This window comes from Lynx rufus, unplaced genomic scaffold, assembly GCF_022079265.1.
Source record: "Lynx rufus isolate CCGP_SWC_20201006 ecotype Redwood Valley unplaced genomic scaffold, mLynRuf1.p SCAF_16, whole genome shotgun sequence".
Taxonomy (NCBI): domain Eukaryota; kingdom Metazoa; phylum Chordata; class Mammalia; order Carnivora; family Felidae; genus Lynx; species Lynx rufus.
The window spans coordinates 4,672,152-4,697,453 of record NW_025814830.1 but is presented as its reverse complement, the minus strand read 5'-3'; the positions used below and the strand labels follow the sequence as shown (position 1 = coordinate 4,697,453).

Genomic DNA, 25,302 nt, shown 5'->3' with positions numbered 1-25,302 from the left:
CAGGGCTATAAATACAGCAAGGGGGTGGGGGTTCAGGTTACCCAGCTAGGCCACAGCTGTCCCTGTCAGAGCCGGCAGGGGACACGTGGCCCTGCTTATCTATGTGTCATTATCTCCTGTTCCTCACCCTGCCACTACTGCCCTGGCTTTTGGGTCCCCATCCCTCCTTATGGGTCACCCGCTCTCATTCCTGTCATTTAGTTTCTGAGGGTCCCCGCTCCCCCACCCCAGGATTCTGTCTTCCTGTCACTCTGAACCTCTGCTCTCCACCCAACTCTCGGTCTCTCTCTCTGTCTCTCCCTGAGTCAGTGTACCCGCCCCCCCATCTCTGTTCACCCCCTTTCTGATTCTCTTCCTCCCACCTAAATGTCAGTGCCCTCCACCCATGGATTAATTTACCCCTTCTCTATCTCTGGCATTCCCTCTTGGGTCCCTGTCCCCCTCTTTCTGGTTCCCTCTTCCCCTGGCTCTGAGTCTCTGTCCCTCCTTCTCCGGATCCTTGTCCCCTCTCTCTGTTCTCTGGCCCCTCCCCCCTACTCTGGGTTTTTGTTCTCCCCTTCTCTGAATTTCTGTCCCCCTCTCTCCGAGCCTCTGTCCCCCTGTGCGTCTCCTTCTGGCCGGCCCGGCAGGCCCTTTGCCCCGCCTCTCGCTCTACACGTCCACAAGACTTCCCGCCCCCCAGATCCTGCACCGCCCCGGGCTGAGCTGGGAAGTGGCGGATCCGGTTGGTCCTGGGCGGGTCTGGAGTCAGGGTTGGCCCGGACGGAATGTAGGGAGCCGGATAGGTTGCGGCGGCTGCGGCAGCATGGTGGGTCCGGAGAAGGAGCAGGTACAGCGGCCGGACTCCCGGGTCTGAATGAACAGGGAGCTGGAGGCTTAGCCTCCTGGTTCCCGGAGAGGAGGGCGCTGGAGACCCAGATTCTTGGGTCAGACAAAGGAGAGGGTCGTGGGGGTCGCTGGGGGGGCTCCGGACTCCTGGGTCCTTGGGGACAAATACGAGGGAGGCTGGGGGAGGAAAGCGCTGGGGTCCCGGACTGCTGGGTCCCCGGGTAGGGTGCGGGGTGGTGGACGACTCCGGGTCCTATAGGACTGAACTGGAGCCCTCCCACCTCTTGTTCCTGTCCCTAGGGCTGGATCCCCAAGATCTTCAAGAAGAAGACATGCACGACATTCATCGTTGACCCCACAGACTCGGGGTGAGGAACTCGCCCCAGGGACCGAGCTCAGAGCATCCCCGGAGCGTCCCCGGAGCGTCCCGGCCCACCGACCCCACTCACCTACCCCCCCACCCCCTTATGTCATTGCGGACACTCCCAAGGGCGTTCCCGGTGGCGCTCTCCCTCGGGGGAGGGTTTGGGTCCCTGTGGACGCTTCCAATTTCCCTTGCCTGGTCAGAGTCAGTGTTAAAGCCCCAGGGCTTGGTTCTGTTTCTTTCCTTCCCTGCGTCTCCTCTTTGTGTCTCCTTGCCTCACTTTCTCCTTTGGCTGTTTCTGTTTCATTCATTCATTCATTCATTCGTCCGTCCGTCCATCCAAGAAGCCTTCATTCAGTGCTCCCAAGGGAGCACAATTATCGGGAGCACGGGCCCTGCCAGGGTTCAAATGTCACCTGGGATTGGTGCTGTGTGGCTTTGGGTAAATCATTTCACCTCTCTGGGCCTCATCTGTCACCTGGACAGACAGACAGGCTGCCTCCTGAGTGGAGCATGTATTGTGAGGATTTAAACAAGTAAACGCTTGTGATGTTTCTGGAACAGCGCCCAGCACATGGTTTGTGCTGGAAAAGGCCTGCCATGCCCCCCTGGAAGATAGCAGTTACCACCGTGCGCGGGCCCCGTGCGCGGGCTCGGTGCCCGGGGCCACTTGCGTGAGTCCCGTGGGGTGTTTGCCTCCCTTGAGGAGCTCCCGGCTTTCAGTGACGGTCTCTCCAGTGGATTCTGGCCTTGTGGTTGTCTTCAAGACAATCTCTGGGGCGTGGGAAATGTCAGCATTCCTAACGTTGAGTGTGCTGTGAACACATTAGCACAGTGTGGCTTGCGATTATGTATAAATAAACAGATCTACATTACTGGGGGGGTGAGTGCTCTAAACCTTTCTGCTGATGGGGAGTGTGGCCAAGGCAGTTTCGGAACCTCTGGGCTGGTGGGAAGAGGACCAGAAGGCACGGAGACAGGAACTCGGCAAGACTGCAGCTGGCCCTGCGGGAGCCCCGAGGAGAGTCTGGCTAAGGCTGGGGAGGGGACACAGGGTGTCACTGGTGGCTAGTGGAGGGGGAGGAGCCAAGGAAGTGGCATTTGAAGGGTGAGTTGGAGTTTGACAGTTGAAGGCAGTATAGAGAGAAGAGGTGGGGTGGGGGGTGGGGGGTGAAGGTGGTTCCAGGTACGGGATGTGCAGCATGTGCGGTGTGGCTGGAGAATGGAGCGAAGTTCAAGGTGCAGGAGGGCTCTGTGGCGGAGGGTGGGGCCGGACGGCTCTGGGCCTCACCGGCGGGGACCTTGGCCTGGGGGTGCTGGGGTGCTGTGGGAGGGGCGGGGTCAACTCTGGGTGTGGAAAGACCCGCTGGGACTTGTGTCAGGTTGAATAGGAGTTCTGGAAGGCCCGGAAGAGGCTGGGCTAGGGTCTGGGTGGGACCAGAAGAGGCCTGAGCCAGGCCACAGCTGTGGGGACACAGGGCTGGGACAGGGGCAGGAGCTTGGGGACTGATGGATTTCAGGAGTAAGAGGGGAGTGAGAAGGGGGACGATGGCTCCTGGACCTCTGGTCTGGGACCTGGGAGACAGTCGGATTGTCCCTGAGATGGAGAATCCAGGAGGGGGAGGGGCTGTGCTGGTAATTCTAAGACTTGGGTTTTTTTGTTCGTTTTTGGTTTTTTTTTCACGGAAGAGTATTTTTTTTTTTTTTTAGAGAGAAAGAGTGGGAGAGGGGCAGAGAGAGAGGGAGACAGAGAATCCCAAGCAGGCTCGGAGCCTGACAGGGGGCTCCAACCCACGAATTGTGAGATCATGACCTGAGCCAAAATCAAGAGTCGCACGCTTAACCGCCTGAGCCCCCCAGGTGCCCCGCGTGGAAGAGTATTTTTGGAAACCTGTCTCTGAACACCTGAAAACAAACATGCCACCTCAGGCCACCCCAGTTGCTAGCACATCCACAGGTTTTCCACCTCCTGCTTCTTTCCCTTGCGTTCCTTGCTTGGCCTCTGGGGGCATCGAGTTTGAGACCCAAGTTGGGAAGCCATGTGGCCCAGGGTTCTGGGAGGCGCAGAGAGAGAGAGAGAGAGCGAAGGCCACGAATGATGCCGGGACAAGGCAGCTAGGGAAGGAGGGGTTCCCTGCCAAGGAAAGGAAAGGGTTTTTTAGACTCAGAGCCTTTTAGCAGTGACCAGTGCTATTTAATGATAGTCACCTGAGACCTGAATAGGGGCCATTGTATTTGGGGACATGTCGGTAATTGCTGATGTTATCAGGAACAGTTTCAGCTCTGGCGACTTCACAGAGGAAGAAAGGTAGGAGGTGAGAAGTGCAGAGAGGGAGTCTGCCAGTTCTGCTCACCAGAACTTTCTGCAATGGGGGCAGTGCTCCGAATCCATATCCAATATGGCAGCCACTGGCCACATGTGGTTCCTGAGCACTTGAAACGTGGCCAGAGCTGAATTTTTTATTGTATTTAATTTTAATTTATTTAAATGTAAAGAGCCACCAGTCGGTTAAGTGTAGGACTGCTGATCTCGGTTCAGGTCATAACGTCACAGCTCGTGAGTTCAAGCCCCATGTCCGGCCCTGCGCTGATAATACAGGTCCTGCTTGGGATTCTCTGTCTCCCTCTCTCTCTGCCCCTGCCCCACTTGTGCTGTCTCCCCCCACTCCAAAAATATATATAAATAAATAAACTTAAAAAAATTATTTTAAAAAGGTGTAAAGAGCCACATGCGGCTATGGTCTACTGTATTAGACGGCTGAGGTTCTGGAACGTTCCATGAAGGAGTTTTGCCTACAGGGCTAGTGGGAAGTAGATGGACGGTAATGAGGGGGTCCAGGGGTGGGGTTGAAATAGGTGAAAGGATCAAGAGGGTAAACTGAGGCATGCCGGGTCCCTGAAGGTAGACTCAGAAATGAAGAAGGATGTGTCCTTCACTGTAGTTCTCTGTGCCAGGAGTTGGGCTGAGTGTATTCTGTTCATCCTGTGTGGATTGGTGGCCATTCTTTTACGTGTGGATTGGTCCTTAAGTCGAGGCTGGCTCCACTTAGGTAAATGCGGGTCTCTTCTGGAGTCAGGGACCGAAGACATTTAGATACATTTTCTTTTATTTTCTTTTAATTTTTTTGTTTATTTATTTTTGAGAGATAGAGCACGAGCAGAGGAGGGGCAGAGAGAGAGGGAGACACAGAATCTGATGCAGGCTCCAGGCTCTGAGCTGTCAGCACAGAGCCGGACACGGGGCTTGAACTCACGGACCGCGAGATCGGGACCTGAGCCGAAGTTGGACGCTCAACCGACTGAGCCACTCAGGCGCCCCTAGATACATTTTCAAGTAAATCCCTCACTCGCCAAACTCATGCCGCTTGCTCTTTAAAAGGCAGGTGCCAATCACTTGCGCATTTGAAGCAAAAAGCTTCATCCATGATTACCATAAATGGAAAAACCTCCATTTGCCACAAAGAGAAAGAAACAAGCAGGAAGAGACGATTACAATGAAAAGCAAAAAAAAAAAAAAAAAGTATTTACCTTTTAACTGGATACTGTTGCCAGCCCAATTTTTGGAGCCAGAGGCCGGCTTCTCTGTTAAGGAAAAAAAAAAAAAAAAAAAAGTAATGGGTCCCAGCCAATAAACACCAGAGTGAGTTCAAAAAAATAAATATAAAGGGGGGAAAAAAGAGTAATGGGGTGCCTGGCTGGGTCAGTCGGTGGAACGTGGGGCTCTTGATCTCCCCGTGGTGAGTTCGACCTCCACGCTGGGTGTAGAGATCACTTAAAGAAATAAATAAGCTTAAAAAAGAAAAAGTGTAACAAAGGGGTGGGCGTTAAAGATCTTCTAGCGCCCAGCTTAAGCCTCTCTCCTCGACGGGAATCAGGAGCACTGGAAAAGAAATGACTTTCTCGCTGTGTCATTCGAGGTTATTTAAAGCTCTGTGGAGCGGTTTCTCCGCCTGAGTCTGGTAGGCAGCCCTCGTTTCAGAAAACGCTGTGTTGTTTCCCTGACGCCTCATAATTCCACGGAGGAGGCTGTGTTACCGTTGTCTTTTGATTTGAGGAGGAAACGTGGGCTCAGAGAGGTGAAGCCCAAGGCCACGCAGCTGCCGCCCCCCCCCCAAGTGCTCTCTGGATCGCTCTGAATTTTCCTTGTACTGATGGCCGCTGGCCCTTCTCCCTGCAGGTAGCTGTGAGGGTGGGACCCTGTGCTTGAACCACTGCGGCTTCTGTCTGGTGGGCAAGTGGCTCTGGCTGTTTTTCGCCTCAGGGTCAGCATGGGCCTTGGGGCTCTTCTGCAGGAAACTTTAATGAGAGTCCCGGGGGACACCCCTGGGGTTCATGGTCCCCCATCCCCCTCCTCCCCAGAGGAAACTTGTGCCAGTGCGGGCGTCCCCGGAGTGTCCACCCGTCAGTGGCCGTGGAGGATGCATTTGGGGCAGCCGTGGTGACCGTGTGGGACAGTGACTTGCACACCACAGAGAAGCCGACGGATGCCTACGGGGACCTAGATTTCCTGGGCGCCGGCCGCAAGGCCAGCAATGTGAGGCTTGCCTGTCTGGGCGGGGCTGGGGTCCGGGAGCGGAAGCTGCATGCCTCGGGGGTTCTCAGAGTTAGAGTCTGGGGGTGCCGCAGCTGAACGCTGTGTCTCCCCATTTCCCATCCCTGTCTTCGCTTCTCCCTGGATCTCTCTCCCTCCACCCCTGTCTGTCTTTTCTAAATCATCCTCCCTCTCTCTGGGTCTCTGTCCCTCTCCCCCCACCCCCACCCCCACCCCCACCCCCACCCCCCATCTCTGTTCTCTGGGTCTCTGTCCCTTTCTCTGTTTCTGTGCCTTTCTCTCTGGGTTTCTGTCCCCTCCTCTGTCTCTGCCCCTTTCCCCGTGTCCCCTCCTCCTGTGTGTCCGCAGTTCCTCCGGCTCTCTGACCGCACGGATCCAGCTACCGTTTACAATCTGGTCACGCGCACGTGGGGCTTCCGGGCCCCGAACCTGGTGGTGTCAGTGTTGGGGGGGTCAAGGGGCCGCGTCCTCCAGACCTGGCTGCAGGACCTGCTGCGACGCGGGCTGGTGCGGGCTGCCCAGAGCACAGGTGACTGAGGCTGGGTGGCCGCTGCCCATCCCCCCCGCATCGCTGGCATGCGGTCTCCCCGCGGCTCTGCATGGGTTTTTGTCTCACTCTCTCTGTCTCTCCACCCCTGTGTCTCTGGACCTCACCATCACTCTCTGTGTCTCCCTGTAGGGGCCTGGATTGTCACCGGGGGGCTGCACAGGGGCATTGGCCGGCACGTTGGTGTGGCTGTTCGAGACCACCAGACAGCCAGCACTGGGGGCACCAAGGTGGTGGCCATGGGCGTGGCCCCCTGGGGTGTGGTTCGGAATAGAGAGCTCCTCACCAACCCCAAGGTGGGACCCAGAGTCTTGGAAGAGGAGGGGGCTGGGAGTCCTGGGTCTGAGGGAGGAGGGGCTGGTGTCTGTCCTCCTGGTCCTGATGGGAGAAACGCTCTTGTCTGGCCCCTCGCCCCCCGCCACCCCACCCCCACTCCCTCCCACCCCCCCCACCCCACCCCCAGGGCTCATTCCCTGCGAGGTATCCGTGGCGCGGTGAGCCGGACGACGGGGTCCAATTTCCGCTCGATTACAACTACTCGGCCTTCTTTTTGGTGGATGACGGCACCCATGGCCGCCTGGGCGGGGAGAACCGCTTCCGCTTGCGCTTTGAGTCCTATGTCGCCCAGCAGAAGACGGGCGTGGGAGGTGAGTGGCTGTTTCCACTCGGGACAGCAGCCCGAGGCTCCCGATCCCAGTGGTTGAGGTTTGGGGATTGAGGGACCGAGGAATTACCACTGGTCAAGCGTCTTGTCCCATTATTTGCTCTGTTTTGAAAGATCTTTATCTCGAAATGTAAGCTACACAAGAGTGGATGGCTCGGGGGAGGTTTTACACTGACCCCGCGTGGGCAGCCCGCACCCAGATCAAGAAATTACTGGCCCCCAGAAGCCTTCTCCCTCCTGCACCCGAGGGTCACCCCGGTCCTGCCCTTAGGGCGTGGAATGGTTCTGACCCTGTTTATGCTTCCTGTGAATAGAGTCCACCATCTGTACGTTTTGGAGTCTGGCTTGTGATAATATTATTTCTGTGAGATTCATCCATATCATTGCAGGAGTTGTAGTCTGTAAATAACCCATGGGTTAAAAGAAGCTAGGAAATATTTTCAACTGCATGATAAAAAACATATCACATATCAGCACTTTGGGGATGCAGCTAAAGCAGTATCTAGAGGGAAATTTGTAGCTTTAAATGCATAAATCGAAAAAAGAAGAGGGGCACCTGGGTGGCTCAGTTGGTTAAGCATCCAACTCTTGGTTTCAGCTCAGGTCATGATCTCATGGTTTGTGGGTTCGGGCCCCACATCGGGCTCTGTGCTGATGGCACGGAGCTTGCTTGGGATTCTGTCTCCCTCTCTCTGCTCCCCTGCTCGCTCTCTATCTCTCTCTCTCTCAAAAGTAAATAAATAAACATTAAAAAAAGTTTTTGAAAAAAAAAAGAAGAAACACTGAATATCAAGAGTTTAAGGCTCCAATTGAGAAAAACAAACAAACACACAAAACTTAGAGGGGCCCCTGGCTGGCTCAGTCAGTAGACCCTTGGGCTCCTGATTTCCAGGTTGTGAGTTTGAACCCCACGTTGGGTGTAGAGATTACTTAAAAGTGAAATCTTACAAAAAAATTAAATGAACAAACCCCTAGAACCAGAATAGCAAATCAAACCTGGGAAAAGTAGAAGCAAGGAAATAATAAAGACAAGGGCGGAAATCAATAAAATAGGGAAAGGGACACCTGGGCGGCTCACTCAGTTACGCGTGGGACTCTTGATTTTGGCTCAGGTCACGATCTTATGGTTTGTGAGATGGAGCCCCGCGTCGGTCTCGCATTGACAGTGCACAGCTTGCTTGGGATTCTCTCTCCTTCTCTCTCTCTGCCTCTCCCCTGCATTTGCACCATCTGTAAATAAACAAATAAGTAAGTAAGTAAGTAAATAAATAAAATAGGAACAAATGTGCAGTGGAGAAAATCAACTAAACCAAAAGCTGTTTCTTTGTAAGCATTTTTTATCTTTTAAAAAGTACCCACGGAATGCCTGGCTGGCTCAGTTGGTGGAGCAGAAGGCTCTTGATCTCCGGGTTGTGGCCTCCAGCCCCATGTTGGGCGTAGAGATTACTTAAGAACAAAATTAATCTTTTTTTTTTTAATGTTTATTTTTGAGAGAGAGACAGAGCATGAGAGGGGAGGGGCAGAGAGAGAGAGGGAGACACAGAATCGGAGGCAGGCTCCAGGCTCTGAGCTGTCAGCACAGAACCTGACGCGGGGCTGGAACCCATGACCCGCGAGATCATGACATGAGCCGAAGTCTGACGCTTAACCGACTGAGCCACCTGGGCGCCCCAATTTATCTTTTTTTTTTTTTTTTAACTTCTCTCTCAAAATAAATAAATAAACACTAAAAAAAGAAATAATTTCTTAAAACAATATTTATTTATTTTGAGTGGAGTTTCCAGTTTTCTGAGAGTGTAAACCATGTTTTCTTCCAATAGATCCCTTTGTCTTTTCCAGCTCGAAAAAAGACGAGTTTGTACTACAGTTTTACTTTCTTGCGTTATTACATTGGCTCAATACTCATGTATGAGTGTGAATAGGAGTAATGTTGTCTTGTTCGTTATTTTAATGGGAATAGAGTTAGTAGAAAACTACCCGAGATGATTTTGCTGTTGGGCTTTGGGAAAGGTCTTTATTGTATTTAGGTAGTCCTTTCTTGGGCACCTGGGTGGCTCAGTTGGTCGAGAGTACAACTTCCGCTCAGGTCATGATCTCAAGGTTTGTGAGCTTGAGCCCCGCACGGAGCTCACGGCTGTCAGCTCGGAGCCTGTTTTGGATCCTCCCTCTCTGTGCACCTCCCCCGCTTACGCTCTCTCTCAAAAATAAATAAAAACATTTAGATAGTCCTCTCTTTCTTTTCTTTTTCTTTTATTTTTTTTAACGTTTATTTGTTGTTGAGAGACAGAGAGACACAAAACGTGAGCAGGGGAGGGGTAGAGAGAGGGAGAGACATGGAATCCGAAGTAGGCTCCAGGCTCTGAGCTGTCAGCACAGAGCCCAACGCGGGGCTCGAACTCACAAAACTGTGAGATCATGACCTGAGCCAAAGTTGGATGCTTAATCGACTGAGCCATCCAGACGCCCCTAAAGATTTTATTTTTAAGTAATGTCTACACTCAACATGGGGGTCAAACTCAGAACCCTGAGATCAAGAGCCTCTTGCTCTACTGACTGAGCCAGCCAGGTGTCCCTAGATAGGCCTTTCTGTTCCTTATTTCCTTCGTCTTTTGTTTGAACTTCATCCTTTCCTGGCTCCTGGGCCATTAACCAGTTATAGGAGTGACTCATACCATAAATACCTGCCTCAGTCAGGAGTCCAGGCCACCAGCCCTTACTCCCCTGGCAAGCCGAAATTGACTGCCCCTCCCAACGTGCTCAAAGATATGACAATTCCCGTGAGCCTCAGGACACAGGATTACACAGAAGCCATGTTTGTCCCGGGGACTCATGGGAAACGTGGTTCTTTCCCATCCCTGGCAAAGGCTGATAGGAGTTGACCAAGCTTCTGGGTTTCTCTCTCCTCAGGGACTGGAATTGACATCCCTGTCCTCCTCCTCCTGATCGATGGTGATGAGAAGATGTTAAAGGTATAGGGGCCCGTGGGGCCCCTGGGGGCCTCAGTCGGTTGAGCAGCCGACTCTTGATTTTGGCTCAGGTCACAGTCTCGCGGTCACGAGATCGAGCCCTGCATCAGGCTCTGTGCTGAGCATTGGAGCCTACTTGAGATTCTTCCTCTCTCTCTCTCCGGCTTGCACTCTCTTGCTCTAAATCGATAAATCAATAATACAGGTGTGGGGGCCCAGACACCTCGGTCTAAGTGGGGGCCCTGACTCCTGAGACTTGGGGGCGGGGAGGAGGCTGGGGATCTGGACTCTGGGTGGGGCGAACACCTGCCTTCCCACACCTGACTGCCCCCCTTTGTCTATCCTGTAGCGGATAGAGAATGCCACCCAGGCTCAGCTCCCCTGCCTGCTGGTGGCTGGGTCTGGGGGAGCTGCAGACTGCCTGGCGGAGATTCTGGAAGACACTCTGGCTCCAGGGAGAGGGGGGAGCAGGCCAGGTGAAGTCCAAGATCGGATTAGGCGTTTCTTCCCCAAAGGGGACCCTGAGGTCCTGCAGGCCCAGGTATGATACTGGGGGTCCAACTCTGGATCCTGAGATGGGAGGGAGCTCCTGGGTCTTGAGAAATGAGAATGCTGAGGACTTGGAGCCCTGGATTTCAGGGAAGAGGGGAATGGAGGCCCAGACTCATGGATTTGGGGAGGAGAGGCCTGGGGGCCCAGCTTCCCAGGTTCTGGGGGGTGAAGGGTGCTGGCACCTAGACTACCAGGCCCTAGAGGGGAACGGTCTCCTGTGACCGTGGACAGGGCCCAGGTGGAGTTGGGCTGGGAGTTACAGAAGGTGGTATTCCGCAGGTGGAGAGGATCATGACCCGGAAGGAGCTGCTGACAGTCTATTCATCTGAGGATGGCCCTGAGGAATTTGAGACCATTGTTTTGAGGGCCCTTGTCAAAGGTGAGCCTTGGACCCCCAAACTCTTCCCTGCTCTCCGCTCGACTTTGGACCCCTTTCCCGCCCAGAGCACTTTATCCATTGTCTCTAATCTACATTGGGCTCCTTTTTGTCTCTTTCCTTTTATTATTCCCCTTGGCCGTGTTTCTTGGGGCTTTGCCTGGGGTCATTTGGACAGTTTTCCCAAGAGACTTTCGTTATGTGCCAACATTGGTTTGTTTCTGTTGGATCCACGAGTGCCCGCGTCCATCTATCTTTCATCCGTCCAACCATCCGTCCATCCGCCCATCCATTCTCCCACTCTTCTTTTCTTCCTTTCCTACGTGGCTCCTCTGTTTCAAGCAGCGAGGGGTAGGGGAGTCAGAGAGGACCCAGAACGCTGCTTCCTGCTGAGAAATTCCCAGTATTTCACTATTAGAATGAATGGCGAAAACCGAGGGTGGGAGCATAATGGCTACCTGGTAGAGGCTGGGCTGGGGATCATTTATTCCCTCAGCAAACACCACCTTAGGGTCCAGAGATCAAAGCAGATCCATTTCCTGCTCTCAAGGACCCCAGATCCTACGAGGGTTGTTCCGACACAACCTTAAGTAAAATTTAAGACCAAAGTGTAGGGGAGGAACCACTGTCAGTAAAGAGACAAGGAGGAGGTATTTAAGTGGGCCTTGAAGGGCTCGTAGAATCTGGACTTAGTAAGATGAGGAAGTGGGATAAATAAATGGTAAGGAGTAGGGGCACCTGGGTGCCTGGGTGGCTCAGTCGGTTGAGTGTCTGACTTCTGCTCAGGTTACGATCCCGCGGCTTGTGAGTTCGAGTCCCACGTCGGGCTCTCTGCTGTCCACGCAGAGCCTACTTCGGATCCTCTGTTCCTCTCTTGCCCTGCCCCTCCCCAGCTTGCGCTCTCTCAAAAAGAAACATTAAAAAAAAAATGGTAGAGTGGGGAGGGTCGTTTTTGGTGTCAGAAATGTTATCGGGGAAACACTCCCATAGATAAAAACTCCCGAGAGGCATAGCGTCAATTTATAATTCGTTCTCAGCCCCAGGCCCCCACCCCAGGTGTATCTGTCATGTTCTGGGATGTGACAGAAAGAGCAGTTACTCTTTTTTAAAAAAAATATATATATATATATATTTTTTTAAATTTTTTTTTTTCAACGTTTATTTATTTTTGGGACAGAGAGAGACAGAGCATGAACGGGGGAGGGGCAGAGAGAGAGGGAGACACAGAATCGGAAACAGGCTCCAGGCTCTGAGCCATCAGCCCAGAGCCTGACGCGGGGCTCGAACTCACGGACCACGAGATCGTGACCTGGCTGAAGTCGGACGCTTAACCGACTGCGCCACCCAGGCGCCCCCCAAAAAAAAATATTTTTGAGAGAGAGAGAGAGAGAGGAGCAGAGAGAGAGGGAGACAGAATCCCAAGCAAGCTCTGCACGGTCAGGGGTGAGCTCCAGGCGGGGCTCGTCACAAACCCTGAGATCATGACCTGAGCTGAAATCAAGAGTCGGATGCTTAACCGACACGAGCGGTTACTTTTGACTTTGGAGTCAGATAAAGCTGAATTGGAATACCAGTTTGGCCCCTGCCTTTCTGTGGACCTTGAGAAAGAGACTACCCTCCTCTGAGCCTCAGTTTCTCTCTCTCTGAAAAATGGAGAGAATACCTTGCAGGAGTGTTGTGAGCCCCAGGGACAGCTCATGAACAATGCCTGGTTCCCACGGGCGGGCCAATAAATGGGAGCTCTTCTTCTCCTTCTTCTTTTAGTTTTTTAATGTTTATTTATTTTTGAGAGAGAGACATAGTGCAAGTGGGGGAGGGGCAAAGAGAGAGAGAGACACAGAATCCAAAGCAGGCTCCAGGCTCTGATCTCTTAGCACAGAGCCGGAGGTGGGGCTCGAACTCACAGCCGGGAGATCGTGACCTGAGCCAAAGTCGGAAGCTTAACCGCCTGAGCCCCCGGGGGGCCCCTACATGGGAGCTCTTCTTAATATAATTCCATTTCTCGTAGGGACACATTCTTTTTTTTTTTTTTTTTTTTTTAATGTTTATCTTTGAGACAGAGGGAGACAGAGCGCGAGTGGGGGAGGGGCAGAGAGAGAGGGAGACACAGAATCCGAAACAGGCTCCGGGCTCTGAGCTGTCAGCACAGAGCCCGACGCGGGGCTCGGACCCACGAACTCTGAGGTCATGGCCTGAGCCGAAGTCGGACGCTTAACCGACTGAGCCACCCAGGCGCCCCTCGTGGGGACACATTCTTACATGGAGAATGGCAATCAGCGAGCAAATCCGATTCACTTCACAGAAGTTGACTCCCAGCCTCCTGGGAGAAAAGAGAGCGGCTCTGTACAAGAGGTGCTTTGCCGGGGACAGTGTTGACAGTGTTGGCTGAAGGGGTGCAAGTGATCCCCCTCTGCTGGGGAAATTGGAGATGGCCGGGCGGACTGGGTCATAGCAGATGGATGGGGTTTCAGCGGGTGTGGAAGGAAGCATGTTCCTTAAAGAGCGTGGGATGAGCTTGGGCTGAGCAGTTAGCATACATTTTGCCCGCAGGGGGTGGGGTGGGGCTAGGGCCAGAGGGTCAGGGGGCTAGAGAGGTGGGGCTTGGGGATGTGAACGGAAGGGGGGGCAGGCACAGCGAATCGGGGTGGGAGGGGGTCTGCCTCATCCACTGGGTGGACAAACGGGGGGCCCTCCCTGAGATGCCGAACCCAGGGAAGGTCGGTTCTGGGGAAAGACGCTGAGCTCCACAGGGGGACATGATGAACCTGAAGGGCTGTGGGGGGGGGGGGGGGAGGTCCAGGTGATCACTGGGGAGACGTGATTAGGCAGAATATAAAGCGAGATATTACAAATCTTTTTTTTTTTTCCTTCTCTGGAAACTGTGAGGAAAGTAGGGGAGGTTTATTTATTTTTAATTCAAAATTTTTAACTGTATTTATTTTGAGAGAGCGCGCGAGCGAGCAGGGAAGGAGCAGAGAGGGGAGGAGAGAGAGGATCCCAAGCAGGCTCTGAGCGGTCAGCGGTGAGCCAGAGGCAGGGCTCGAACCCACAAACTGTGAGATCATGACCTGAGCTGAAGTCAGGGGCTTAACCGACTGAGCCACCCAGGCGTCCCCAAAGCGGGGAACCATTGTCATTCCCATTTTATAGGTGAGGAAACTGAGGCTCCCAAGGTCCAGTGGCTTTCCTGACGAGACACTCAGTTGGTGCCGGCAGAGCTGGGATCGGATCCCAGGTCCGCCTGCTTCGGCCCATTGCTCATCGGCCCCCCCACGAGATCACACCCCCTCCTTCCGCCATACCCACTTTGGGAACCACCAAAATGTGATGAAAGTCCCTCCTTTGTTTTGGAAATCGACGTGGAGCAAGCAGAGGGAGAAGGAAAAACGGACTCCATGGCACAGGGGCTCTGAGGCCCAGCCGTGTCTACACTTGCCCGACTTCTTGGCACCGCTGGCTGCCTCACCTTTCAGGCTCTCGTTGACCGCATCTGTTTGGATACATGAATTGTTGGATCCAAGTTTTGCTCTTCCTCGTCCCCCACCCCCACCCCAGTGATCTCCAGGGTCTCCCAGAGCCCTTTTCATGTTTGGATATTTTTTCCAGTCTCATTTTCTGCTACTCAGTTTTCTTCTCTGTCTTCTCACAAATACCCTTAAGTTTCAGGAAATCAGAGTGACTCACTTTTGCCATCACATCCTGTGTTTTCCTGCACCCAGACCTTTGCTTGGGCCGCTCCCTGCTGCCTTGAAGTTTCTTTCCTCATCTTAGACGCACACCTCCGAATCCTGCCTGTCTTTCAAAAGCCCTACCTCAATGCCCCTCCTCTAGGAGGCCCCCTTGGATCCCCCTCACACCTCCCCGAGCATAGCCTCCCCCCTCTCACCATTCCCTTTGAGGGTAGTTTTGTGGTTCCTGGACACACGTCTCTGGAATGATCTCCTTCAAGGCAGAGGCTGCATGGGGTTTCTCTCTCTATCCCGCCCACTGCCTGGTCCATAACCTACCTCAATAAATGTTAAATGGATGAATGATTTCCTTTCCTTCTTCTTGAGGACTCTAGACCACTGGTCTGCGCATGACCTCATGCTTGCAATAGCCTGACTTCTTAAAGACCCCAGGCTGTACCCGACAACATCCCCTTTCTATGGGGTTTAAATGTCAGGTATCCCCCACAGAAGCAAAACAGACATTCATCTGAAGTCCCCCCCCCCCATTTCTTGCCCCCCCCCCACTCTTTCAGCCTGTGGGAGCTCTGAAGCTTCAGCTTACCTGGACGAATTGCGTTTGGCTGTGGCTTGGAACCGCGTGGACATTGCCCAGAGTGAACTCTTCCGAGGGGACATTGAATGGCGGGTGAGGGGGCGGAACGGGGTGGGGGGTGGTGGTGGCGGCTGTGGATCCTGACGAGGAGGATGCACTCTCCTCCCTCCCTGACTTCTTCCACATCTGACTCGCCCTTGCACTGTGGCCTGTCCAGCCTTCTCTTAATTGTCCATGTGTTCCGTCTTGTTTCCACTATCCCCATCCATCCATCCATCCATCCACTCACCCACCCACCTACCCATCCGTGGTGCACTCTTGGCTCTGTACCCCATCTCTTGTCCTTAATTAACGTCTGCCCTCCGCGGGCCTTCTGTCTTCTGTGCTCTTCTCTTACCCCATCAATCCTCGCCCTGCCAGTCCTTCCACCTGGAAGCCTCCCTCATGGACGCCCTCCTGAACGACCGGCCCGAGTTCGTGCGCTTGCTCATCTCCCACGGCCTTAGCGTGGGCCACTTCCTGACCCCGACGCGCCTGACCCAGCTTTACAGCGCCGCGCCCGCCAACTCGCTCATCCGCGGCCTTCTGGAGCAGGCGTCCCACGGCGCCGGCACCAAAACCCCAGCCCTTACACCCTCTGGGGAGCCCCGACCCCCTGACGTGGGGCAGGTGCTGCGGCTGCTGCTGGGGGAGACGTGCGCGCCGAGGTACAGCGCCGGGGGCGTCGTGGATCCCCACCCGGGCCAAGGCTGCCAGGAGAGCGTAAGGACCGAGCGAGGCCAGGCTGCGCGGGGAGGAGGTGCCGAAGGACCTGGGGGCGGGGCCGGGGAGGGGTGTGCGCCTGGACGGGGGTGGGGCTGATGGCTGGGGGCGGGGTCAGGGAGGGCCAGTCCTCACCACGCCTCCCTCGCCTGCAGAAGTGCCTGCTGAAGGACAAGGCCCCTTCGGAACTCACGCTGGACGCCGTCCTCGGGCAGGCCCCCTGGAGTGACCTGCTCCTCTGGGCGCTGCTCCTGAACAGGGCTCAGATGGCCCTGTACTTCTGGGAGATGGTGAGTGCTGACGTGATCTCCGATTCTACTTTTCTCTGTGTCCCGCCCTGTCCTTTATTTCTACTGGACCCCAGTGCCTGGCCCCTGACGTCACCCCCACCCCCACCCCCACCCCCGTTCGCCATTCCTGATAGATGACGCCATCCCCTGCTTCTCCACCCGCCCCACCCCCAGTATCACGCCTTTCTCCTGACTTGTCGTTTCCATCAGCAATATATATTGGGCGTTTTCCCTTGTCCATACACGGGACTCCGCCTCATTCTCTCGGAATGGTTACCTCCAAGGGGAAGTTAGAAGGTTATCTGGTAGCCGAGGGGGAGTCATTTAAACATAGTTACACCTGGAAAATCGAGATGCATCGTGGTAGTGGCCATGTCGAAGGGGACAAAACCCGAGGCAAGGACACCAGCTAAGAAGGTGAATCCGGAGGCCTCCAGGCAGCCAAGATGAGGGCCTGGACTAAAACAGGTGCGATGGAGGTGTTGGGACCCATTGGAGAAGCTTGAGAAGTTTTTAAAGAGAAAGAAAGAAAAAAAGAAGAGTCGGAGGGTTTGAGGAGGATCTAAGATTGAGCCTATTTTTATAGCACAGAAATATCTTTTTTTTTTTTTTTTTTGAACGTTTATTTATTTTTGGGACAGAGAGAGACAGAGCATGAACGGGGGAGGGGCAGAGAGAGAGGGAGACACAGAATCGGAAACAGGCTCCAGTCTCCGAGCCATCAGCCCAGAGCCTGACGCGGGGCTCGAACTCACGGACCGCGAGATCGTGACCTGGCTGAAGTCGGACGCTTAACCGACTGCGCCACCCAGGTGCCCCATAGCACAGAAATATCTTAACAGGACTTCTTCAGCCTTGGGTTGTTTTCAGCCCATCAGGCCATGGCTTAGATATAGAATTAAAAAAATATATATGTTTTTTAATGTTTGTGTTTGAGAGAGAAAGAGACAGCACAAGCAGGGGAGGGGCAGAGAGAGGGAGAGAGAGGGAGACACAGAATCCGAAGCAGGCTCCAGGCCCTGAGCTGACAGCGCAGAGCCCGAGGCAGGGCTTGAACCCACCACCCGTGAGATCATGACCTGAGCCAAAGTCAGACACTTAGCCGACTGAGCTACCCAGGGGTCCCCCCCCATTTTTAATATTTATTTTTGAGAGAGAGCACAAGTGGGGGGCAGAGAGGGGCAGAGAGAGAGAGAGAGAGAGAGAGAGAGAGAGAGAATCCGAAGCAGGTTCCAGGCTCTGAGCTGTCAGCACAGAGCCTGACTCAGGGCTCAGACTCACAAACCATGAGATCATGACTTGAGCTGAAGTCGGACGCTCAACCGACTGAGCCACCCAGGGGCCCTTAGATTTCTTTTTTCATCGAGATCAAATTCATCTAATATAAAATTCACCATTGGAACCACTTAAAACTGCATAATTCAGTAGCCTTTAGTAGGCTCGCAGTGTTGGTTCAACCTCTAGTTCCAGGACGGTTTCATCATCCCAGAAGGAAACCCCCAACCCATTTGACACTCGCTCCCCATTCCCTCCTCCCCCAGCCCCTGGCAATGACTAATCTGCTCCAGGTCTCTATGGACCTGCCCATTCTGGATACTTTATAGAAATGGAATCATCTCTGATGTGGCTTTTTTTGCACTTGACTTCTTAAGCTTAGTATAGTGTTTTTGTGGGTCATCCCGGCTTGTAGGTATAGGCGTGCTTCCTTCTATTTTGCATCTGAATAATATGCCCTTGTATGGATACGCCACGTTTTGTTTATCCATTCATCTCTTGCTGGTCGCATGGGTTGTTTTGACTTTTTTGGCTATTGTGAATAATAGTGCTGTGAACACTGGTGTGGAAATACCTGCTCGGGTCCCTCCTTCCCGTTGTTTTGCGTATATACTGAGGACTCCAATTGCTGGATCATATAGTAATTCTGGGTTAAATTTTTTGAGGCACTGCCGTTCTATTTTCCATAGTGGCCGCACCATTTTACATTCCCGCCAGCAGTGTGCAGGGGTTCCAATTTCTCCACATCTCCACCACCCCTGTTATTTTCTGTTTGTTTGTTTGTTTGTTTGTCTGTTTTTTAGAACTGGCATCCTAATGTGGTTTCGATTTGTGTTTCCTTAATGATTAATGACACGGAGCATCTTTTCATGGGCTTATTGACCATCCGTTTATCCTTGGAGAAATGTCTATTCAAGTCCTTTGTCCATTTTATAAATTGGTTTGTTTATCTTGTTGTTGTTGTTGTTGTTGTTGTTGTTGTTGTTGAATTGTACGAGTTTTTTATATGCTGTGGATATCAATCCCGTATCAGGCATATGACTTGCAGATATTTTCTCTCTTGCTGTGGATTGCCTTTTCATTCTGTTGACAGTGTTCTTTGAGTCACAAAAGTTTTAAATTTTGACCAAGTCCAACTTGTCTTTTTTCTTTGTTTTTGCTTTTGGTGTCATATCTAAGTAACTATCGCTAAATCCAAGGTCACGAAGTTTTATCCCTGTGTTATCTTCGGAGGGTTTTATGGTTTTGTAATTATATGAACTATAACTATTTAATCCTACACGTTAGTCTTACTGAGATTCCCCATGTGTGATCAGTCACTTCTCCTTTGCTGATCTTACGAGTCTCTGGTTTTGGCTTTTGACAATTTGATTAAGATGTTTTTCAGCGTGAACCTCTTTGAATTTATCCTACTTCGAGTTCCTTGCTCTTGCACGTACGGATTCATGTCTTTCATCAAAATTTGGGGAGTTTTACTCCATTATATCTTGAAATATTCTTTCTAGCCATTTCTCACGGTCCTCTCCCTTTGGGACTCCTATTATACATATATTGGTGTGGTTGATAGTGTCCCACAGGTCTTTTAGGTTCTGTTTATTTGTCTTCATTCTTGTTTCTCTCTGCACCCCAACCGGATCGTCTCAACTGATCTGTCTTCAAGTTCATGCGTTCTTTCTTCTGTCTCCTCAAAGCTGCTGTTGAGCCCTTCTACTGAATTTTTCATTTCAGTTACTGCACTTTCTAGCTCCAGAATTATTACGTTTGTTTTTGTTTTTTGTTTTCTGGTAATTTCTGTCTTTTTATTCCTATTCTCTAGTAAGACATCCTTCTCCTGGCTTTCTTGAGTTTTTGTCCATGATTTCCTTTAGCTCTTTGAGCACATTTCAGGCAATTAATTTAAAGCCTTTGTCTAGTAAGTCTGGTGTCTCAGCTTCTGCAGGGACGGTTTCTGTTTCTTTTTTTTCCCTGATACTGTGCCATACTTTCTTGTTTCTTTGCCTGCCTCATCGTTTTGTTTTGTTTTGTTTTGTTTTGTTTTGTTTTGTTTTAACTGGGCATTTTGAATAATATAGTGTGGCCGCTCTGGAAGTCAGCTCACCCCCTTCCTTCAGGGTGCGTTGTGGTTTGTTGTGTTGACGGTGGTGGTGTTTGTTCAGTGACTTTTCTAAGCTCTTTTGTAAAGTCTTTATTCTTTGTCATGTGTGGCCCCTGAAGTCCCTGTTCTGTTAGGTTAGTGGCCCGCTAGTGACTTGACAGAGAAATCCTTAAATGCCCAGGGCCTGGGAGGGGGGGAGGGGGGAGGGGCCCGACACCCCTGGTTTGCAGATTGGCTCTGTGTTGGAGCTGTCTTTCTTTTTCTTTTAAAAATTTTTAATGTTTATTTTTGAGAGAGAAAGAAAGAGCGCAGGGGAGGGGCAGAGAAAGAGGGAGAGAGAGAGATTCCCAAGCAGGCTCTGCACCATCGGCACGGAGCCCGATGTGGGGCTCGAACTCACAAACCCCGAGATCGTGACCTGAGCCGAAACCAAGAGTCAGACACTCAACTGGCCGAGCCACGCAGACACCCCTGGAGCTGTCTTTTGACACTCAGGCTGTTTGCCATTTTGCCTTAGCCTTCACTTCCTGCTTTTGCTGACACAAAAGGTCAGCAAGAGGTGAAAAGTTAGGGTTTTCTCAAATCTCTTCTGAGCCTGCACCATCTCAGTCATGCATGTAGCCTTCTAGATTCCCTGATACACGTAGGAACTCCTCAAACCCTTATTCCTTCAACTCTCCTCTCCCCCAGCCGTTTCCCTCCCCAGCTGCTGAGTATATTTATCTTTCGTTCGCCTTGACTGTTATTTTTTGCCTCAGGCGGCTGAGGCTAATCTATTTGTCCTTAAATGCTTTCTGATACCGCCCGGGAAGCCATTTCTGGTTGGGGGAAGCCCCGAGAACCTTGAGACAAAACGCAGGCCCTCGAGCTGTTCCTTCAGATAGCCACCAGCTAAATCCACACGCGCACACAACCACAATTATTTAAGGAGAAGATCTGAATCTCCCTCTGGTACCAACAGCTTGCACCAGGAACAGGCCGCCCTTGAGCCGGGGTGTTGACAGTGGTAGTTAAAATGTCACAGCGCTCTTTTGCCCAAACTTGGTGTTTTCTTTCTTCGTTGAACTTTCTCCTATTTGTTGTAAGTTTTATAGTCCGGTCTTGGACTCTGAGAAAGTTGGTTCTGACAGTTTTTGCCAGCTTATCTGTTGCTTTTTGGAGAGACAGAGTTTTGAAATTCCGTACTCTGCCAGTTTAGGGGACATTTCTTCCAACTGCTGCTTGACCTGTCTGTAACCTCTGAGGTCATTCGAACTCTACCCCAGCCCCGCTCCCTGAACTATCTGACTTTTTTTTTTTTTAAGTTTATTTATTTATTTTGAGAGAGAGCTCGCGTGCACGAACTGAGAGAAACAGGGAGAGAATCCCAAGCGGGCTCCGTGCTGTCAGCACAGAGCCTGATGTGAGGTTTGATCTCACGAAGTGTGAGATCATGACCTGAGCCTAAATCAAGATTCGGATGTTTAACCCACTGAGCCACCCGGGTGCCCCTGAACTTCCTGACTTTTGACATTTTCACCTGATGCCCAGATTCACCTACAAACATTGCTTCAATCTTGGCCTCTGATGACCCTGGTTAATTTCTCACTTCTGGCTCTGTCCTTTCCCTTGACCACAGGCTTCTCCCCCCCCCCCCCCACCTTCCGTGGGCCTCTCTAAACTCAGACCCCATCTGGGGTGGCTCAGTCCGTTAAGAATCCGACTTCAGCTCAGGTCATGATCTCATGGTGTGTGAGCTCCGCCCCGCCTCGGGCTCTGTGCTGACAGCTCAGAGCCCGGAGCCTCCTTCGGATTCTGTGTCTCCCTCTCTCTACCCCTCCCGCGCTCATGCTCTGTCTCTCTGTGTCTCAAAACTAATAAATAAAACATTGAAAAAAACAAACAAACTGTGACCCGTATCCATGACCCCTCTCTCTGTCTCTTCAGGGCTCCAACGCCGTGGCCTCGGCTCTCGGGGCCTGTTTGCTGCTCCGCGTGCTGGCACGCCTGGAGTCTGAGGCGGAGGAGGCGGCCCGGAGGAAGGACCTGGCGGCCAAGTTTGAGGGCCTGGGTGTTGGTGCGTCAGGCACGCGTGCGTGGGGGCGGGGACAGGGAGCTGCCTTGAGGGGTGTGCGCATCCCCCCCACTCCTCCTCGCGCGGCCCTGCGCCTTCCCCTTCGGTCCCCTCGTCCTTCCCCGCACACCGCGCCCTCGCTCCTTCTCTTCCCTCATTTATGTCTCCCGCCCCCAGACCTTTTCGGGGAGTGCTACCGCAGCAGCGAGAAACGGGCCGCTCGCCTACTGCTCCGCCGCTGCCCGCTCTGGGGGGATGCCACCTGCCTGCAGCTTGCCATGCAGGCCGACGCCCGTGCCTTCTTTGCCCAGGATGGGGTCCAGGTGAGCCCCTGAGGTGCCGGCATCCTCAACAGTTCCCACCTGGACTTTGGGATGCATGGAGGATAAGCCCCTGCCACCGCGGGCAGCGAATGGACTTGACCGGCCTCCCGCTGGGAGACCACCCACCCTCCAGAAATTCTCAGCCCTCTCCCAGAAGGGCTGCTCTTCCCAGAAGAAGCCCCACCCCCTGCCACGGGAAAGCCAACCTTCCCACAGCAAAGCCCACCCTCCTAAAAAGCTCCCTCCGCGATAGGGAAATTCCTGGTGACTTTAGGAAGTCCCCTCTGGCACGCAGGAAGTCCTCCCCACTCCCACGGGAAGTCTCGCTCCTCCCAACGGAAGCCCTGCCTCCTCCACAGGAAGGCCTTCCTGCTTCCTTTGAGAGGTCCTCAGTTTCAGGTCTCAGCAGTTAGAATGACCTCTCTGGACAGTTACCTAGTGTTTTGGACAGAGATGAACTCTGGTTTAGGAATCCCACCCTTCCCCCCCGGGAAATCCTCTCCTTTGGGAAGCCCTGCTTGGCTCACGGTCGCTCCCATCCTGACCATCCTGACGTTTTAAAACCTTTCCCACTATCAATCTAAAGCTGAACAGGGGTGGGGCACCTGGCTGCCTCAGTGACTCTTGATCTCAGGCTCAGGGTGGTAAGTTCAAGCCCCAACGTCGGGCATAAAGCTTACTTAGAAAAAAAAAAACAACACACCTGACAGGGGCTCAGAGAATCCCACCCTCAGTACAGGAAGTCTGCCCACCCCAACCGGAAGTCCTGTCCTCCCCTGTCCGGAAGGATTTGTCTGGCATTTCAAATAGTTACCCAGAGTCCTTTGCTTTGAATGGTGGTGACACTCGTGAGTTCCAGCTTGGGTCTCTTCCTTAACCTCTCCGTGCCCCATCTGTGAAATGGGAGAAAATACTAGTCAGTACCTGTTCTGCTGGGGGTGGGGTGGGGGTGGTGAGAGTTCAGTGATCTCATCTATGTAAAATGCTTCACCTGGTATCTAGCATATTGTGTTAATAAATGTTGGTTTTGTAACTCTACCCGCTAAAACCTGGGACAGGTCCTCCTCACCTTTGACCCTCCCACCCCCCAAAAGTTACGGCCGCCATATTGGGCGCTTGCTCTGTGTGCTGCAGCTGTTGCCCAGTTCTTCCCTGGGGTCTTTGGAAAGGGGCTGTGGGGAGATTCAGGCTCTGAACCCTCCTCACACCCCACAGTCTCTGCTGACACAGAAGTGGTGGGGGGAGATGGACAGCACCACTCCCATCTGGGCCCTGGTTCTCGCCTTCTTTTGCCCCCCACTCATCTACACCAACCTCATCACCTTCAGGTCAGTCCCTGGGGTCCGACCGGCAGGAGGGGGGTGGTGCTCAGTTTGCCCTTCCTGCTCACATCTGGCTGCCTCCCCACTTGGTCTGTCCAGTGCTTCCCCTCCCCGTTCGCTCTCTTTCCCTCCCCAAGACTGGGTGCGTGTCTGGGAGGTGAGCTTCCGGGGGGGGGGGGCCTCTGCAGTGTCTCTGGGGAACAGTTCCTCTGCCCTCCGGCTGTGGCTCGGGGGGGGGGGGAAGATCCCTTTGGGGTGAGTCTAGGAAAGTTCCTCGCTGTCTCCCTGCCAGTGTGTCTCTGGGTGAAGAAGTTTGGGTCTGTGTCTGGAGAATTCCTCCTGCGCTTGCCCCGTCCCCGTTCCTCACCCTGCGTTTTCCTCCATGCCAGGAAGCCAGAGGAGGAGCCCACACAGAAGGACCTGGCCTTTGACGTGGATCGGGGCGTCAACGGGGAAGGCCCCGTGGGGTGAGTGGAGCCCCAGCTCCGTGTGAGGGGGGGCACCCTGGGCAGCTTCAGGAGCCCCAGGCGCTGAGAGCAAAGTCAGAGGGCAGAGGCGGAGCTCCTGGGGGTAATGGCTTCATGAAGCCGTTGACGATACCGAGGAAGTGTCCCAAATGCCACGCTCGGCTTGCGTCAAGCTTTGGTTCTGCCGCGAAGTTTGGAAGCCAGTTTGCCTCATGCCACACATACTTCCGTCTCCGTGTAGCAAGTGGAATCAGCTGGATTTGGTTCATTCAGGGGATCCTTCGTCGTTTTTTTTGTTTGTTTGCTTTTCTTCTGACTCCAGGGCCATTGCCCTGAAGCTCTGTGCTGTGGTACCCAGGCCTAAGCAAACGGTCTACCAAACTTGTGATGATGCCACAGAGTGGAGGTGCTGAGGGACTTGGCGGTGGGTCAAGCAGACCTGGGTTCAAACCTTGACTTTGACCTTGGAAGTGACTTCACCCCGAGCCCCAGGTTTCTTTTCTGTTAAATGAAGGTGCATGGAAGGTTGTACCCGTGTCAGCTCAGGTTGGGCAGTGCTGCGTAAGAAAACGTCCCAGGGGCGCCTGGGTGGCTCGGTTGGTTAAGCGGCTGACTCCGGATTTCGGCTCAGGTCACGATCTCAGGGTTTGTGAGATCGAGCCCCGGGTTGGGCTCTGTGCCGACAGCGTGGAGCCTGCTTAGAATTCTCTCTCTCTCTCTGTCCCTGCCTCACTCGCACGCTCGCGTGCATGCTCTCTGTCTCGAAATAAATAAGTAAACTTAAAAAAAAAAAAAAAAAAGAATGTTCCGGTCTTTAAAAGACACAAAAGAAAACACCCTAAACTCTCAACGACTGGCCACAACCGACGCTCACTCCTCACGCTCCTTTTCTGGGTTGTCTGTGTCGTGCCTCCAATATGGCTTCCACGTGGGGGGCGAGTGAGCAGCTCCCAGCTGGGATGTTGCTGGTCTCAGGGCAGAGGGAAAAGGGAAATGGGGAACGGGGTCCTGGCTCTTCAAGCCGCCACGTGGAAGAGACACGTGTCCCTGGTGCCCACATTTTACTGGCAAAAACGAGGCGTACGGTAACTCCTCAGCCCCCGATTCTCCCACTGAGAGGGAAGCAGAGTGGCGCGGAAGAGCGAGGCGTGTTACAGTGGGGGCCTCACGGGGATAACGTGTCAGGTGCATCACACTGTCTGGCACACAGTAAGCGCTCGATGAACGGGGATCGTTCATTGCTACTGTGGTTATTAACCCATTTATCACTTATTTTGTTGAACGACGTGTGTAGGCATGAGGGTCTCAACCTCTGGTAACAGAGACACGGAGAAAATGAGGCCCACGCTTATATGCATCTTTGTACCCTCCGTCTCTACTTAAAAAAATTTTTTTTAAATGTTTATTTATTTTTGAGAGAGAGAGAGAGAGAGAGAGAGCAGGGGAGGGGCAGAGACAGAAAGGGAGACACAGAATCCGAAGCAGGCTCCGGGCTCTGAGCTGTCAGCACAGAGCCCGACGCGGGGCTCGAACTCACGAGCCGGGAGAGATCATGACTTGAGCTGAAGTCGGACGCCCGACCGACTGAGCCACCCACGCGCCA

At 53.0% G+C, this 25,302-nt stretch overlaps 1 protein-coding gene across 1 annotated transcript in view; it reads left to right on the top strand.

Moving 5' to 3' along the window:
- Positions 1-704: 704 nt before the first annotated feature.
- The window catches only part of TRPM4 (transient receptor potential cation channel subfamily M member 4), a 37,876-nt gene continuing 13,278 nt past the window's right edge, over positions 705-25,302 (top strand). Inside the window, exons 1-16 of the mRNA XM_047077662.1 lie at positions 705-829; positions 1,129-1,196; positions 5,552-5,726; positions 6,093-6,273; positions 6,424-6,587; positions 6,755-6,938; positions 9,863-9,924; positions 10,271-10,462; positions 10,753-10,852; positions 15,093-15,205; positions 15,533-15,874; positions 16,030-16,164; positions 21,461-21,590; positions 21,765-21,910; positions 23,126-23,238; positions 23,622-23,699. Coding sequence (XP_046933618.1) covers positions 806-829; positions 1,129-1,196; positions 5,552-5,726; positions 6,093-6,273; positions 6,424-6,587; positions 6,755-6,938; positions 9,863-9,924; positions 10,271-10,462; positions 10,753-10,852; positions 15,093-15,205; positions 15,533-15,874; positions 16,030-16,164; positions 21,461-21,590; positions 21,765-21,910; positions 23,126-23,238; positions 23,622-23,699 — 2,207 coding nt within the window. The 5' untranslated portion in view covers positions 705-805. The remainder of the gene's footprint in view (positions 830-1,128; positions 1,197-5,551; positions 5,727-6,092; positions 6,274-6,423; positions 6,588-6,754; positions 6,939-9,862; positions 9,925-10,270; positions 10,463-10,752; positions 10,853-15,092; positions 15,206-15,532; positions 15,875-16,029; positions 16,165-21,460; positions 21,591-21,764; positions 21,911-23,125; positions 23,239-23,621; positions 23,700-25,302) is intronic.